The sequence below is a fragment of the Rattus norvegicus genome, chromosome 8 (genome assembly GCF_036323735.1).
Source record: "Rattus norvegicus strain BN/NHsdMcwi chromosome 8, GRCr8, whole genome shotgun sequence".
Lineage (NCBI taxonomy): Eukaryota > Metazoa > Chordata > Mammalia > Rodentia > Muridae > Rattus > Rattus norvegicus.
The window spans coordinates 89866233-89883883 of NC_086026.1; the positions used below are offsets into that span (position 1 = coordinate 89866233).

A 17651-nucleotide genomic window follows, 5' to 3' on the forward strand; every position below is an offset into this window, starting at 1 on the left:
GTAGTGGGACACACCTTTAGAAGGTGAGGCAAGTGGATCTCTGTCTTTTTGAGTCTAGCCTGGTCTACATTAGGGAGTTCCAGAGCAGAGCAGGGCACATAGAACCTGTCTCAAAAAAAAAAAAAAAAAAAAAAAAGAAAAAGAAAAAAAAGAAAAGAAAAGAAACAATAATGGAAGCAGTGGCCTTTTTCTCAAAAGACCCAATTCAGTCCTCACCCCCCACCCCTTTCCCCTTAGATCTCACTATGTAGTCCTGGCTGGTTTTGAACTCTCAGTGATCTGCCTGCCTCTACCTCCCCAGTGCTAGAATTAAAGGCATATCTAGCTTAATTAAATTCTCTTAAAATTATAACTTTTGCAGTAATTATTAAAAATGGAACTTTTATCCTGCACTAGTGCCAGCACCGTAGGACCACATGGCATCTGAGGGGTAGCTACCCAGTAAAATCACTGACTTATCAAGGCTCCCTGCTTCAGACTCTGCCCACACTCCGGGCAACTGCCCCCTGGTAGTTATAGTATGAACTCTCAGCCACCCATTGAAATCAAGACCCAATAAGCTATAATTTAGCAAACAGATTTATATGTTAAATTCTCAATCTATAATACGTCCACACAATAAACTCACAACCAATTGATAAAGATATAAACTACCCACCTAGATAAGATAAATTGACCTACAGAAATCCACCCCTTAAGAAATATTCATAACTACCTATGGCCATTTAAGGCCACACGGATCTGGGTCGTCCTTCTCTATCTCCATCTTGAATCTTTTTCCTTCTTTCCTCTTCTCTCCCACCTTACCAAAACTTTGTCCCCACCTTACTTTTTACTGTCCAATCATGAGCCTTGACCTAACTTGTGCCAGACCTCACCTGCATGTAGACACACTTCCTAGTTTCCCAGGCCATATGTATTAAGTTTTTGTGGTTCTGTTTTGAGGCAAAGTTTTATTGTACAGCTCTAGCTGCCCTGGAGCTCCTTATGTAGACCAGGCTGGCCTCAAACTCACAGAGATCTGCCTTCCAAGTACTAGGATTACAGGAATGAGTCACCATAGTGGGATAAATTACTATACTACCAAGCTGGCAACTTACCACACAGTTATCATGGCATAGTTCTGTAAGGTCAGAAGTCAACATCTGTCTCACTGAACTAAAATCAAGGTTCTACATTCCTTTCTCTAGAATCAGTTTCTTCACCTTTGCCATGATGAGAGCCAACTTGCATCCCTTGACTCCTGGTGCTTCCCCCACAGAATGGCTATCTTTAAACAAGAGGCACACTTTATATTCTGTAGGTCAGACCCATCGTCCCGCATCTACCTATTTATCTATAAACCTCAGTATACTAAGTCATTTGCACAGACTATGTCATTCAAAGACTTTCCCTACAGGATCATGTATTTCCTTAGGCAATAAAAATACCAACTGTAACACATTATATTCATTATGTTAATTTTATGAAATCAGGATAGATTACTGGTGTCACTATGGTAACAAGTATTGTGGGTTTTTTTGTTTGTTTGTTGTTGTTTTGAGGCAAAGTTTCACTGTGTAGCCCTGGCTGGCCTGGAACTAACTCGCTTTGTGTAACCAGGTTGGCCTTGGACTCAGAGATCTGCCTTCCTTGGCCTTCTAAGCACTAGAATTAAAGGTGTGAGTCACTACAGTGGGATAAGATGCAAAGTTACCAAATGAGTCTTGATTAACAACTGCATTAGAAGTGCTCAAAGGGCTGGAGAAAAGGGCTCAGCAGTTTGCTTCTAAGCGCCTAGGCGGGGCACCCTCTTCTGGCCTCTGAAGTAACTACAAGCAGCCGCAATACCAACCCTAACAGCAGCAAAACACCTCCCCCAGTCCCCGCCCGCATTCTTTCTTTCTTTCTTTCCTTTTTTTTTTTTTTTAAGAAAAAAATGTTTATTAGCAGACCACCTAAGGGGTTTGAATTTCTGTTAACTTTTTTTTTTTCATTTTCTGCATTCTCCATAGATGTTTTTATTTTTGTTTTGGAGACAGGCTCTTACTTTGTGGACCAGACTTGGCCTCCAACGGATAGGGATCCACCTGCCTCTATCCCCTCATGGGTTCCACCACGCCGGAAACAAAACAAAGAAAAACAAAACACCCTCAAATTATATCATTGTCTGAAACTCTGGTGTAGAATGTGGTGTTTGAAGTATCAAACAGATGACAAAGGTTCTCTCTTTCTCTACCCAAAGTGTACTGGCTCAATCACATGTATTGTTTTGAAGACCAATGTGGACACAATTTACTTTCCAAAGTGGTTGCATTACCTGGCTACAATTTTTTTTCCTCCACATGGCACGTTTTAAATTCTGTTTTAGACAAGAACTTGGGGCTTTTCTTTAGAATTTGTGGTGCCACAGGACCAAATAGAACACCTCACAGGCAGGCAGGCAGGCTTGCAAGCGCTCACAGGCGGGTCTGCCATGGGGCCTTCAGAGGAAGGGATTTTGTTCGTACCCCGCCTAGGCCGGGCGCACAAGGCCACACAAGGCCCGCAGGCCCACAGCCCCCCGGTTAGGTACGGCCGGCGCCGGGGGGCAGCGAAGGGGGACGAGCCCGGACCCGCAGGGAGAGGCTTGGGGCGGCGGCGGGGCGGGCCCGGAGCCCGGTGGGGGAGGAGCGGCGGCGGGGCTGCTGTGGCGACCGACGCGCGGCGGTGGCGGAGACCCACCCCCGTCCACATGGACAGTCGCCGAGGCCTGGGCTGATGCTCTGACGCCTGGGCGGGGTGGGCGGGCGGCGGCGGCCACTGCTGGAGCAGCGAGGGGTCGCGGGCGCCTGACGGTCGCGGAGCCCTCGCTCGGCTCGGCGCTGCGGCCATTTTACGGCCCGGGACGCAGGAGGCGTGTGAGCGTTCGCTTCGTTCTCCGTCCTCCGGGGCCAGCGGCGGAGCGGAGAGGAGCTTCTCCGAGGCCGGCGCGGGCGGTGGATGGGGAGTCGTGTGCTGAGGGGAGCCGGGCCCGGGAAGCGCCGCCGCCGCCGCTCACGGTCCCCGGTAGGCGCCTGAGGAGAAGAAACCCAGGCCGTGGGCCTCACCGCCTCCCGTCAGCCCGCGACAGGCCCGCTTTTGTGTGGGGGCCCGGCCGGCGGGGAGCGCCCCTCGCGGACGGTCGAGCCCGAGGCCCGCCACCCTGCGGCTGCTACCCTCCCGACGTGCGGCCCCCATTCCCCGCGAGCACCGCGGCGGTGCCGGCCATGGAGTAAGAAGGAGGCGGCGTGGGAGGAGGAAGATGGCGGCGGGCAAGAGCGGTGGCAGCGCTGGGGGTGTTTTCCTGAAAGGTGCGTTCGGGTCTTCCTCAGGGGAGAGTCGGGGGGGGGGGGATTCGCGACACCGGGGTTCTCTCGGGCCGAGATACTCAGCTGTGTGCTCCGGGTGGACTTGGGGCCTCGGGGGTCGGGACGGTCGATGGCGGGCAGGGAACGCGCTGCGGGCGCGCCGACTTCGGGTCCTCCCGGGCAAAGGCTCGGGCAGGCTGGCGCGAGGCGGCGCGGTAGCCGCGCAGCGAGCGGAGGCCCAGGGCGGCCTGCGAGGGGCAGGCCGAAGGCTTGGACTAGCTCCCACCTCCATATTTTCGATGGTTGCCTAGTGGGCGAGGAGCAGACTGCGTTCAGGTGTTTTTCTTAGCGTTCGTGGAAAGTTTCAGACCGCTAAGCTTGGTTGGAACTGGCCGATCCAAGTAGGCAGGGGAGAGAGGTAGTTTGTTTCACTGCCTTTTGGTTTAAAGCTCCCAGGCTAGCCGCTGCCATTGGAGTGCAGGTTAGACCTGGCGGTGCTCGATACTCCAGTGAGATGTGTTTGGCTATACTTTGTAAAGCAGTTCATTTGTGAAAGAGAGAGAGAGAGAGAGAGAGAGAGAGAGAGAGAGAGAGAGAGAGAGAGAGAGAGAGAGAGAGAGAGAGAGAAATATGAGCTTTGGAGTGTCAGTTTGGGGACAGCCAGGGAAGGTAAAAGAGTTAGGATGTTCCCATTTTTTAGTCGCTTGTGAGGCAGAGTTAACTATTTTAGTTGGTGGACTAAGTCTGCTTAAAAGGTATGTTATGGTTTGGGGTGGTGGCAAATGGGTAACTACTGCCTATGGCTGTATTGGGACCCCCACAATCCAGGTACATTTAGGTGCCGTTGTGGACCGGGAACGTAAACGTTCATACGACTTTAAATTTTCTAGTAACTGAATTTATAAATATGTTTTGGAAAATAAGTATGCGTTTAGTAATTGTTAAGAATAATTACTCTTTGGGGTAATTTTCAGTTTTTTTTTTTCTAGAAGAAATATATCCAGGCCATGCTTTAAGATATAATTTAGAAAAACTACAGAATTAAGAAAATGAAGTTTAAAATTAAGAAAGACTCTCTTAAGTGGTAGCAGGAGGGTGGCTCATGCCTTGTTTATTCCTTGACTGAGAAGAGGAAAAGTAATTTTCTTTATTCTTTGTACTTAAGAATAGGGAAGTGTGGGGGGGGGGGGAGAGGCTTCCTTTACTTTGCAGGCCAGGCTTTATATAAGAAGCGATGCTAGCTTTCTATGGTTTTCCTCTGTGATACGGAAAGCAAGTGTGTTTTCCTGACTTTGTTTCATAATCACCTCCATACTAGTTTGACCACGGTAGGGAAGCCCTGCCGACAGGCGGAGAGAGGAGTAGTTCCTATTGCAGGTAGCCAGTGCTGTGCCTGTTTTTTGTTTGGAAATTGGAAATTCACCAGATGGCTTTCTGATGTTCATGGTCACCAGGCAGATGATTATACTTGTAGGGTTTTCTAAGTTTTGGGCTCCTATGGGCTTCTAATGCAGCTTAAATTCTGAGTGGATAAACACAGGATAATAAAGCCCAAAGCCATCTCTAAGAGAGTTGATCTGATGTCCATTGGTGGTAGTTTATTTGAACTTACTTGATTGTAAATGTACAGATGTGAAAGTTGGAGTTTCACCTTGTCTTATTCAGTATTTAAAAAAATTGAAATTGAGACGGGATCACATTATGTAGACCAGGCCACCCTTGATCTTCTGGAAATCCTCCTGCCTCAGCTTCTCAAGGACTAGGATTACAGATATGAGGGTTTTAGAATTTACTTTTTTTTTTTTTTTGGTTCTTTTTTTTCCGGAGCTGGGGACCGAACCCAGGGCCTTGCGCTTCCTAGGCAAGTGCTCTACCACTGAGCTAAATCCCCAACCCCTAGAATTTACTATTTTTAAAAACTTGTTAAAACGTTCCTTTGTTTACTTCGGTTTATTTTGAATCTTTGCCTGAGTGTATTGCAACAGTACAAGCTTGGTGACCAGACTCAAAGGAGGGCCTGGGACTGGCCGGGAGCTGCTGTGTAGGTACAGGGCCCTGAACGTGGGGCCTCCACAAGAGCAGCAAGTGGTCTTATCCTGTGAGCCATCTCTCCAGCCCCGAGGTTTACTTTTTAAAGATTCTTATTACACTTTGGTTTTTCTCAGGCAATTTTGAAAAAAAAAAAAATAGAAGGTGGTTTTTCTTAACTCATCAAATATTTTTAGTAGTCTAGTCTGGTAGATTAGAATACAACAGTGAATAACTATTCAAAGTCAGCACCTTCATGGAACATTTATTTAGTGGAAAAGACTTAACAAATTAAAAAAAAAACCTCAATGCATTTAGAACAGTCTTATCCACCGTTTTCAGAACTTCTGTCAGTTTACGGAGGTTTGCTCAAAGTTGACAACTGTTTATAATGCCCTGGTGCCCCCTGTTCTCATGAATCAGCATGCAAGCACATGGAATACTGTTTTATTTTTCTATCAATTTATCAAATGACTCCTTTGTGCTTTTCAGTACTATGAAAATAAAAGCTGTATGAAAGCAATCCGGATGCTTGTGGTTTTGCTATCATATTCTTCAGCCTGGAACAAACTTGTTGTTAACGAATAAACTAGGCCATGACAACGTGAAAAAGACTGTAGAGGAAGCATAGAGAGCAACATCATTTTATACTTTTCAAGTTAAGAGAAGTGTGACACACGCCTTTAATCCTAGCTCTCCAGAGGCAGAGGTAGGCTGAGCTGAAGCTAGCCTGGTCTACAGAGTGAGTTCCAGGACAGTCAGGGCTACATAGAGAAACCCTGTTTGGAAAAACAAAACAAAGAAAAGAAATGAGAAGAAACCTAGAAAATGCCGAGAAACACCTGGGTCCTTAGGTACTCAAAGGAGATGACACATATCAGGGTTTAGAGGTGGTGCTTGGTTTCATGACTTAAAGGGTGAGAGCGTGGTAGAAGCTCTGTGGTGCAGGGTTGTCTCTTTCCAAGCAGGAGGAAGCCTTTGGAGAACTGAGGACAAAAACGTATCCAGATAGAAGTTCTACACACTGTAGTGCTTGCTCAGTACTAGAGTGCTTGCTTGTCTAGGCTACACAAAGCCTTGGCTTTGATCCTCAGCATGGTGTAAAACAGACAGGGTGCTGAATGTCTATGATCCCAGCACTCTGGAGGTGCAAGCAGGAGAATCAAAAGTTCAAGGTCATCAGAATGGGATATATGACATAGGAGACTTTTTTTTAAGGTCACTTTGTCTGCCTTGTGCAAGAATTAAAGGGAGATGAATTCAAACAAACACTTGCAGTCCTGATAGAAGTAAGCCTGGTTGGGAAATTGGAAAAGGAGAGTCAGTAGGCTGAAGATCGTTTGGTATAGAGTTTGTGAGATTTATTCATACAGTGCTCATGAGGTGAAGGTAAAAGAAAACTCCAGGTTCATTCTTTGCAGTACTTGTTGAGGTACTGGGAACCAATGCCACTTCTTGATCTTGAGTAGACTTAGAAGGGAAATAATGCTCTGCTGGGTCCCAAGTCTCAAGTGAATGTTTAATGTCTTTGCTCTAGGGTACGTTTTAACCAGTAGTTGTGTGCTTTTGTCACTTCTGTAGAGGAAATTGGCTACTGTTTATTGTATCCTCTGTATTGTCTTTGTATTGAATTTTCTTTTTTTTTTTTTAAAGATTTATTCATTTATTATATATAAGTACACTAGCTGTCTTCAGACACACCAGAAGAGGGCATTGGATCTCTTTACAGATGGTTGTGAGCCACCATGTGGTTGCTGGGAATTGAACTCAGGACCTCTGGAAGAGCAGTCGGGTGCTCTTAACCGCTGAGCCATCTCTCCAGCCCTTGAATTTTCTTTTCCATCTTTGACTGTTTCTTTTACATTTGTTCATATACTGAGGTCATGCAACCCCTTTTCACTATTGATAATTTAGGCAGCTTTCTCTGTTCATTTAGCATGTATTTAAGAATAACAATTGCTTTTAGTCACTGCACAGAGGCACTTTTTTTTTGTATCTCCTAGTAAGAAGACTAAATGGCCATAATCAACACATAAAATTTGGACTGTCATGTATAAGAAAGGGGTATTACAATAAGAATGGTATCAGCGTGCTTAAAGTGTGAACAGGAGAAGGAGCGGTGGAGAGGCAGCTTTCCAGGCAGAGATAGTAAAAATAGAAGGATCATGGATATTTGAGGGGATAAAAACAGTATCATTAGGAAGTGTGCACAGTGAGGCTGACCATGACATCATAAAGTATGTTTCCAAAAAGACCTCTGACTCCCATGTGGAGTCTGCTTTACAGGGTGGGAAGATCATTGGGAGAACCAGCTGGGAGAGGATTGCTGTGTGGGCAACTATAGCTTGCTTGCTGTGCTTTCCTTTCTGAGAGTCTCTCTCATCTGTGATGTCCTAACAATCTGCTGCTTCTGTTTGTTTATGTACCCTCTTATATCTAGTTTACCCTCTCCTTACCTTTTTTCTGCCATCTGAATAGCTTTTCCCATTACTTTCTCCCACTTTGTGTGTGTGTGTGTGTGTCTGTCTGTCTCTCTCTCTCTCTCTCTCTCTCTCTGTGTGTGTGTGTGTGTGTGTGAGAGAGAGAGAGAGAGAGAGAGAGAGAGAGAGAGAGAGAGAGAGCGCGCGAGCGAGAGAGCGAGCGCGCATGCACATGATTGCCAGCCTGCTGGTGAGCTGTTCTATTTGGTCCTGTGGCACCACAAATTCCAAAAAAAAACCCACTCCAAGTTCTTGTCTAAACCTGAATTTAAAACGTGCCATGTGAAGGAAGAAATCATAGCCAGGTAATGCAACCACTTTGGAAAATAAATTGTGTTCACATTGGTCTTCAAAGCAATGCATGTGATTGAGCCAGTACACTGTGGGGGCGGGGGGAGAACGAACACCTTTGTCATCTATGTGTTTGATACTTCAAACACCACACTCTATACTAGACCATGTTTCAGACAATGATATAATTTGAGTTCGTGGCTGTGTATGAGAAAATGAGAGATCAGTGTCTTCTATCACTGTACACACTTTTGACAGTCTTATTTCAAAAATGTTTACACACAGGAGCCTACAGAAGTCAGCAGGTATGTTGGGTTCCCTTAGAATTGAAATTACTGAAGGTTATTAGATGCTCTGTGGGTACTGGGAACAGAACCCAGGTCCTCTGCAAGAACAAGTGTTCTTAACTGCTGAGCCAGCTCTCCAATTCCTTAAATGTCTGTTCCCCATCCCTTTTTTGTGATGCATGTATATACTTGTGTTTCCATGTGCAGATATGGGCACATACTTGCCACAGTGTACATGTAGAGATCAGGGACAACTTCAGGTATCAGTCCATGCCTTATACCTTGTTTGAGACATGGTCTCTTTTGTTGTTTGCCACAGCGTAGACCATGATAGCCAGCCTGTGAGTTCTGGGAAATGTCCTACCTGTCTGAACTATCCTGCCTGCTTGCCTGCCTATCCAAAGAAGAGCTAGGATGTTACAGCACTGGCTTTTTGTGGTGCTGGAAATTGGAACAGTTTCTCATGCTGACCCATGAAGTGCTTTACCTACTGGGCCATCTCTCCAGCCCTCCACCTTATTTATTTTAATGAGACAAATTATTTTATTTGTTCATTTCTTGGATTTAAAGTACACTTTGCTATCTTTAGCCTGAGATTCTTTGCTATCGTCCCTAACCATTACACAACTGTATGCAACCTTTACCCATTTCTTGTCATCAACCTTAATTAGGTTGGTTTTATTCTCAGCACAAAGTACTCCCCACCAACTTGGCATACATAGGCTTACCACAGTTGGATGCCAGCACACAATGATAGGCTTGGCCTTTTTTAAGACCTTGACAGCTTCGTGAATTCCACACGCTAAGCCATCATGGAAGACTGAGGTCATCATAATCTCTTGTAAAGTTGTAAAGTAGCACTAATGTTTCTTAAGCGCTAGCATCAGTGCCTTCTTGGATCACACTTGGGAAGCTGAATCTTGGATGCACCTGAGCCTCAGCACTGGGGGGAAATTCCTTTTTTTTTTTTTAAATACAAAATCTTTCACTGACTTAGAGCTTATGATTCAACTAGACTGGCTGATTTAGCAGATTCCCTCTGGGACCTTCCTATTTCTTCCTCCCAGTGATGAGCATACAACCCTGTGCTGTTACACACAGCATTACTGATTTCTAATTTAACTGATTTGTAGCTGCAGAACATCCTTTCCATAATTTCAATTAAAGAATTCTTGAGACATTGTATCTCCCATAATAGATTCTCTCTTGGAGAATGTATGTACTTGAAAAGAATGCTTTCTTTTTTTTTTTTTTTTTCTTTTTTCTTTTTTGGTTTTGTTTTTTTCAGGTTTCTCTTCCTAGTCCTGGCTGCTCTGACACTAGCTCTATAGACCAGGCTGGTCTTGAACTGGCCTGTGGATGTTGGGATTAAAGGAAAAGGTGTTAAGTCTTCCGTTTGGGCAAGCCTTAGACTCCCTTGGGGAGATGACCTTGAACTTTTGATCTTCCTGCCTCTACCTTTGTGGTGTGATTAATGGTGTGTGCCACGATGCCTAGTTTATATAGTGTCAGTGCTCAAAACCCCAGTGCTTCCTCCGTGCTGGCTAAGCACTCGACCAACTGAGCTGCATCCCGGCCTGTGCCTGGCATTTTGTGCCAGAGATACGTCTGAACTCCGGGCTTCATGCTTTTGCTGCAGCACATTACCCAGCCATTTTACCAATATCTTGATTTCCCTTTCTTTTAGAACTCTTTCAGCGATCACCCAGCTAGGGTGCACTGTGTCCAGTTCGCCTTTTCTAGGGTGTGACAGTGTTCACACCTTAGGTTCAACACACCTAGGTTTAAAGACATGGTGATGAAAGACTGCTTTTATTTTCTGAATGTTTAGTCAGAGTGATTTAGTGTATAGGTTAGAGGACAGACAACTTGGTGAGAGTCACATCTGTCCTTACCTTGTGAGCCCTGGAGACTAAACTAAGGTGGTCAGGCTCACTGAGCTTGCCTCCCTCCCTCCCCTGTTTCTACACTAGCAGAATGCCTCTGTCTCCAGTGAGAGCTGTTTTCCATTATGCTTAGACATAATTTTTTTTTCTTTTTTTTTTTGGAGCTGGGGACCGAACCCAGGGCCTTGCGCTTGCTAGGCAAGCGCTCTACCGCTGAGCTAAATCCCCAACCCCAGACATACTTTTTTTTTTTTTTTTTTTTTATTAACTTGAGTATTTCTTATATACATTTCGAGTGTTATTCCCTTTCCCGGTATCCGGGCAAGCATCCCCCTCCCCCCTCCCCTTCCTTATGGGTGTTCCCCTCCCAACCCTCCCCCCATTGCCGCCCTCCCCCCAGCAGTCTAGTTCACTGGGGGTTCAGTCTTAGCAGGACCCAGGGCTTCCCTTTCCACTGGTGCTCTTACTAGGATATTCATTGCTACCTATGAGGTCAGAGTCCAGGGTCAGTCCATGTATAGTCTTTAGGTAGTGGCTTAGTCCCTGGAAGCTCTTTGCTTGGCATTGTTGATCATATGGGGTCTCGAGCCCCTTCAAGCTCTTCCAGTTCTTTCTCTGATTCCTTCAACGGGGGTCCTATTCTCAGTTCAGTGGTTTGCTGCTGGCATTCGCCTCTGTATTTGCTGTATTCTGGCTGTGTCTCTCAGGAGCGATCTACATCCGGCTCCTGTCGGTCTGCACTTCTTTGCTTCATCCATCTTGTCTAATTGGGTGGCTGTATATGTATGGGCCACATGTGGGGCAGGCTCTGAATGGGTGTTCCTTCAGTCTCTGTTTTTTTTTTTTTTTCGGAGCTGGGGACCGAACCCAGGGCCTTGCTCTTCCTAGGCAAGCGCTCTGCCACTGAGCCAAATCCCCAACCCCCAGTCTCTGTTTTAATCTTTGCCTCTCTATTCCCTGCCAAGGGTATTCTTGTTCCCCTTTTAAAGAAGGAGTGAAGCATTCACATTTTGATCATCCGTCTTGAGTTTCATTTGTTCTAGGCATCTAGGGTAATTCAAGCATTTGGGCTAATAGCCACTTATCAATGAGTGCATACCATGTATGTCTTTCTGTGATTGGGTTAGCTCACTCAGGATGCTATTTTCCAGGTCCAACCATTTGCCTACGAATTTCATAAACTCGTTGTTTTTGATAGCTGAGTAATATTCCATTGTGTAGATGTACCACATTTTCTGTATCCATTCCTCTATTGAAGGGCATCTGGGTTCTTTCCAGCTTCTGGCTATTATAAATAAGGCTGCGATGAACATAGTGGAGCACGTGTCTTTTTTGTATGTTGGGGCATCTTTTGGGTATATGCCCAAGAGAGGTATAGCTGGATCCTCAGGCAGTTCAATGTCCAATTTTCTGAGGAACCTCCAGACCAGACATACTTTTTATATATGAATTTAGTTTAGAACCCAGTCAGTTTTCCAGTTTCACAGAGATGGCACATTTTTATTACTCTGTTGAACTCATACAATTTGTTTTTCCATGGAGTGTGAGTGAGGCCTTTAGCTTTACTCAGAAACAAATCCCATGGTTCTTTGTTCAGTCTTGCTTTTCTTGTTGTTTGTTTGCTTTAGGTGTTTTGAGGTGGGGGATCTTAGGAAGTAGCCTAAGTTGACCTAGACCAACCTGCCTTCTAACTGGTGGGCATTTTATTTCACCCTGCCTCGGCTTGCATTGCTGGGATCATAGGCAGGCGCCTACAAACAAGCCTGGTGGGAGTTTTTCATTGATTTCCTTTCGGGAATTGCATCCTAATGCCATTCCTTATTATCCCTTACTTATGGCTATTTCCTGTTTTCAGACCAGCTGAAGTGATGCATTTTATTCCTTGGTATTATATGTTAACATGAAGCAGGGAAGTAGGATTATACTTGTGTATAAAATGATTAATTTTTAAAGAAGATTTAATTTATTTTATGTATGTGAGTGCTGTTTCTGTGTAGAAGAGGGCAATAGATGTTTGTGAGCCAGCATGTGGTTGCTGGAAATTGAACTCAGGACTTCTGGAAGAGCAAACAGTGCTCTGCTTTCTTTATCAAAAAATAAACATTTACATAGATCTGGAAACTGAGAAAGTTGTAGCTGGGTGATTTTTGGGAGGCTCCATGAAACAATTGTAGGGCTAATTCTGACTTGGCTACTCTGATTTCTAGGTTAGCTTTATTCATGTGTCTGGCTGGCTGGCCCCTCCATCTCCATGCAGCGTCCAAGCATCTTTGCGTGGTTAGTATCTAAAGCAGTGTGGGCTTAAACTTGCTCCTTAAAGCCAGGAACTCCACAGAAACTGCGTTTAGGAGTCTTGACAATTGAGAAAGAGCTGCACAGCACTACCCCAGGTCACTATTCTCTTGGCTGTCATTCCCACCCCAGCCAGGATTTTGCTGTGTGTGTGTATGTAGTCCTGCCTAGCCAGATATTTACTGTGTAGCCTAGGCTGGTTTTGAACTCATGACAATCCTCTGACTTCAGTTTCCTGACTTCTGGATTACAGATTACATACAGGTTTGTATCATTGTACATGGTACACATTTCTTTCTTTATGCATCTATCCCTGAGCTGCAATTACACATATTTACATATGCATTCTTATATAAACAATATCCACACTTACATAATTGTTGTGCTTTCTTCTCTTTTCTCTTTTATTTATTTATTTATTTGTTTGTTTGTTTATTTATTTATTTATTTATTTATTTATTTATTTATTTGAGATGGTGTCTTACTATATAAGTGGCCAGCCTGGAACTCACAGAGATCCACCTGTCTCCTCCTCCTGAGTGCTGGGACTGAAATTGTGTGCTGCCATACTTGGAAGCTTATGTGTTTTATAATAGAAAGCAAGCTTGATTTAGCTGCATTAGTTTCCCTCACCTGACCTATCGTATACTCAGTGGAATGACTAGACCTGAGTGAGCAAATTTAGCTTCACTGTCCAAATTGATATCTAAAATCTTTTTTTAAAAGATTAATTTATATTAGTATGAATACAGTGTTGCTGTCTTCAGACACCCCAGAAGAGGGCATCAGATCCCATTACAGATGGTTGTGAGCCACCATGTGGTTGCTGGGAATTGAACTCAGGACCTCTGGAAGAGCAGTCAGTGCTCTTAACTACTGGGCCATCTCTCCAGTCCCAATATCCAAAGTCTTGTCAAGTTTTGATTTTTTTTTTTATGATATCATCATCCTCTTAATACTATTTGTGTCCTCTGATTGTCACATGTGACTTAAAGTTATAATACTTTTTACCAAGGCTAATATTTTTATTGTTTCATAAAATTGTTTATTCAAGGTTCAGAATTACTTATTGAGTTCTATCCAAGTGCTAGAGGATTGTCATAGTTAGCTTTAGTATCTGGGAAGAGGAAACCTTAGTTGAAGAAATACCTCCATTAGATTAACTTGTAAGGATGTCTTTGGAGCATTTTAATTGCTGGTTGATGGAGGGGAGGCCAGCCCACTGTGGGAAGCGCATTGGTAGGCAGGAAAGATTATAAGAGAGCAAGCTGAACAAACCATGACAAAGGAGCCACTAAGCAGCATCATTCTTGGTTGCTGCTTCAGTTACTGCCTTCAGCTTCCTGCCTCAAATTTCTGTCGTGGCTTCCTTCAACAATGGACTATAACCTGGAAGCCACATAAACGATTTCTTTCCCCAAGTTGCTTTTAGTAATGTTTATCACAGCAACAGAAAGTCAATGAAAACAAATGTATTCATTTGTTTTATTCATTTGTAAGATTCATTTGTTTTATTTTATTTGGGTGTATGTGTCTGCCTTTGTCTGTGGTGGTGAGGTATGAGGACATGAGTGTGTGAGCTGGTGGAAGCCAGAGGGATTGTCCTCTACAGTTGACGTTACAGATGCTTGTGAGCTGCCCTATGTGGGTGTTGGGAACCAAACCTGCATGCACTTAATTGCCAAGCTGTTTCTCTGGCCCCTGTATCTGTACTCTGTATGTTTATGGAGTATATTCTGGAGAGTAACCTTTGGTTGAATTTTTTAAATGGAACATGTCCCATTAAAACAATTAGTTTTAATACATTTTTTTATTTTTTAAGATTCTAATATAATCACATCAATTCCCCCCTCCAAACCATCCCATATACCTCCTTTGCCCTCTTTCTTTTTTTTTTTTTTGTTTTGTTTTGTTTTGTTTTTTTTTTTTTTTTGAGCTGGGGACCGAACCCAGGGCTTTGCGCTTCCTAGGTAAGCGCTCTACCACTGAGCTAAATCCCCAGCCCCCTTTGCCCTCTTTCAGATTCAACTAAATTAGTGAAGAGACACCATGATCAAGGCAACTCTCCTAAAGGACAATTTTTTTTTTTTTTGGTTCTTTTTTTCGGAGTTGGGGACCGAACCCAGGGCCTTGCGCTTCCTAGGTAAGCGCTCTACCACTGAGCTAAATCCCCAGCCCCTAAAGGACAATTTTTAATTGGGGCTTTCTTACAGTTTCAATGGTTGAGTCCATTATCGTCATGGGAGGAAGCATGGCAGCATCTAGGCAGACATGGTAATGGAAGGGCTGAGTGTTCTACATCTTGATCAGAAGGCAGACAGGAGGCTCTCTCTTCTGCCCTGGGCAAAACTTGACATCACTCACCTCCACAGTGACTGACTTCCTCCAACAAAGCTAACCTTCTCTAACAAGGCCACACCTCCTGATAATGACACTTCCCATGGACCAAGCACATTCAAACCACCACACTACCTATCATTAAAATTTCATCTTTTGCCTCTTTAAAAATTTTAGATGCGTGAGTGAGTGCGTGCGTGCGTGCCTGTAAATGTGATGGGGATGTTTACTCAGGCCAGAAGAGGAAGTTGGGTCCCCTGCAGTTACTGGTGGTTATGAGCCAGCTGATAAGGGTGCTGGGAATCAAACTTAAATCCTCTAGAAGAGCAGCAAGTATTCTTTACCTATTGAGCAATCTCTCCAGTACCCTTTTGCTATTTTTGTTGCATCTTTTATCCACTATTATCTCTTCCTTACATCATTGTCATTGTGGTGAAGAATATAGAAGAAGAAAATGTATGTATTGAGTTGGAAGGATAGCTTAGTGGTAGTACTTGCCTAGCATACATAAGGCCTAGGTTTGACTCCCACTACTGGAAGAAATTTTGTTTAATTTATTAAACAATTTTGTTATTTAATAGAAATCTTTCCTTAACCTTTTTAACCCTAATTTCACTGGAGTACAGTAGTTGTAACTTTCCACTGATATTATCAGTGTTATTTATAACAGTATGTTGACATATAAATTACTCAGGGACTTTTGAGGATTTTAAGTTTCTGCCTAGCATGCGTGAAGCATTAGCTTACATCCTTAGCACCTCATAAGCTGTACACATTGATGCATATCTGTGATTCCAGCACTCTGGAGGTGGGGATGGTACGATCAGCAAAGTTCAAGGTGGTTCACAGCTACCTGGAAAGTGTAAAGTAGCATAGGCTACAATGAGACCCCATCAGAGAAACAGAGAAGAGTAGTGAGGAAGGGAAGGGAAGAGAGAGAATCTGCCTTCAGTCTGGGAGATTTCATCATGTTCAGGAAGCAGTGAGTGAGCAGGAAGTGGGGCTTGGCTATGTAACCTCAAATCCTGCCCCAGTGACCCACTTCCTCCAGCAATATTCCACCTCCTAATGATTCTTTTTTTGTGTGTGTGGTTTGTTTGTTTGTTTGTTTGTTTCGGAGCTGAGGAGAGCCTTGTGCTTGCTAGGCAAGCGCTCTACCACTGAGCTAAATCCCCAACCCAAATGTGTAGCCCAGGCTGGCCTCGAACTCATGATCCTCCTGCCTCTGCCTCCTTCAGCAAATCCTACCAGCGTGCGCCAGCACAACTGGCTATGATTCTTTACCCTTTCCAAACAGTGCCAAAGAGCTAGGAATCAAGTATTCAAACATGAACCTATGGGGAACATTTTCATTCAAATCATAAGAAGTTTACTCCTGGCTTCTATAGGCTTATGGCTCTCATGATGTACAGTGTAATGCCCCCATAGTCAATAACTAAGTAAATAACCAAGACTCTTCTGATACTCAAGCAACCAACCCCATAACTGTGAGCCCCCATACAGTTTTGATTTTTTTTTTTTTTTGGTTCTTTTTTTCAGAGCTGGGGACCGAACCCAGGGCCTTGCGCTTCCTAGGCAAGCGCTCTACCACTGAGCTAAATCCCCAACCCCTACAGTTTTGATTTTAACTCTCCAACATGCAATGGCACAAAGTAAAGATTCCCATTCTGAAACAGAGAGGTGGGTGTCTACAAGGAAAAGTCAGTTCAGAGCAAGACTGAAATCTAGCAGGGCAAACACCATATCCTGCAGTTCCATGTTCTGCTTCTATAACTAGTGTAGAACCAGCTGGGTTCTACATAACCCCATCTCTCCCTCTCTGCTGCCTACAGCAAGCATAACCTCTCTTGAGCCAGCTCTGCTCTTTACCTGCAGCTTTTGGTTGGTCCTGGCATCTGCCGAATTCTTAGGTCTTCATTGCAACCTAGGCATCACTTTCACAACTTCACACAGGGGCCAGGTCTCTGAACATCCCTCTCATTGTGTGGTTTTTGTGTCTCTAGAACCATAGAGATAGACTCCATGACCCACTAATCTTACATCTTTGAAAGCATACCTGAGAAACCACTACTGCGAGAACAGAACATAGACAATGGCAAGTTCTGTTGCCAGCTTCAGATGGCCTCTGGCCTCCTTGAAAACCACAGTTATGTCAGCTTCGGTATGTTTTCCAGGCTGGCTCTAGCAAAAACACTTCCCTAGCTGGTAGGTGTCCTTTGAGCTATACTCTTGAGTTCAGGCTGTAGGATAAGTGAGATTTTACAATGTGGAGACTTTGGTGGCTAAGATCTTATACTCAGGGCCTTCCCTATTGCCTCATGCTGAGCAAGAGGTTTCCTTTGAACACTCACAGCCACCAGTCATCTTTCAAATTTAAACTTGGCTCCAGATTTCAACTTGCACATATCCCTTCCCTTGCCACACCGACATGGAGGGAGATAAGTGGAGGAGAGAAAGAAACTAACTAACTCTCCAGGTCTTGCTGTACACACAGTCCTGGAAGGCCTCCAATTCACAGTGAGTACCCTGCCTCAGCCGTATCACCATATCTACTTACTCAGGTCTCTGACAGTTTCTTAATCTCTTTTTGAAGAAGTTCTGAGTGGCATTTTATTGAATGTCTCCTTTGGAAGCTTATCTGATTGTTCTTGATGGCTAAGTTGGCATCAGGAGTTTTAAGAAAGAGCAGCAAAGAGCTGAGTTGCTTTTCCTGTCGAGGTGTATGAGAGGGTTGGTTACACA

At 44.2% G+C, this 17651-nt stretch overlaps 1 protein-coding gene across 2 annotated transcripts in view; it reads left to right on the forward strand.

The window, feature by feature from the left end:
• Positions 1-1882: 1882 nt before the first annotated feature.
• Senp6 (SUMO specific peptidase 6) overlaps positions 1883-17651 on the forward strand; it is an 83689-nt gene continuing 67920 nt past the window's right edge. The window contains exon 1 of one of the 2 annotated variants that reach the window (XM_006243436.4): positions 1883-3311. In XM_006243436.4, coding sequence (XP_006243498.1) covers positions 3263-3311 — 49 coding nt within the window. In that variant the 5' untranslated portion in view covers positions 1883-3262. The remainder of the gene's footprint in view (positions 3312-17651) is intronic. The other variant, NM_001106842.2, reaches the window with a different exon arrangement.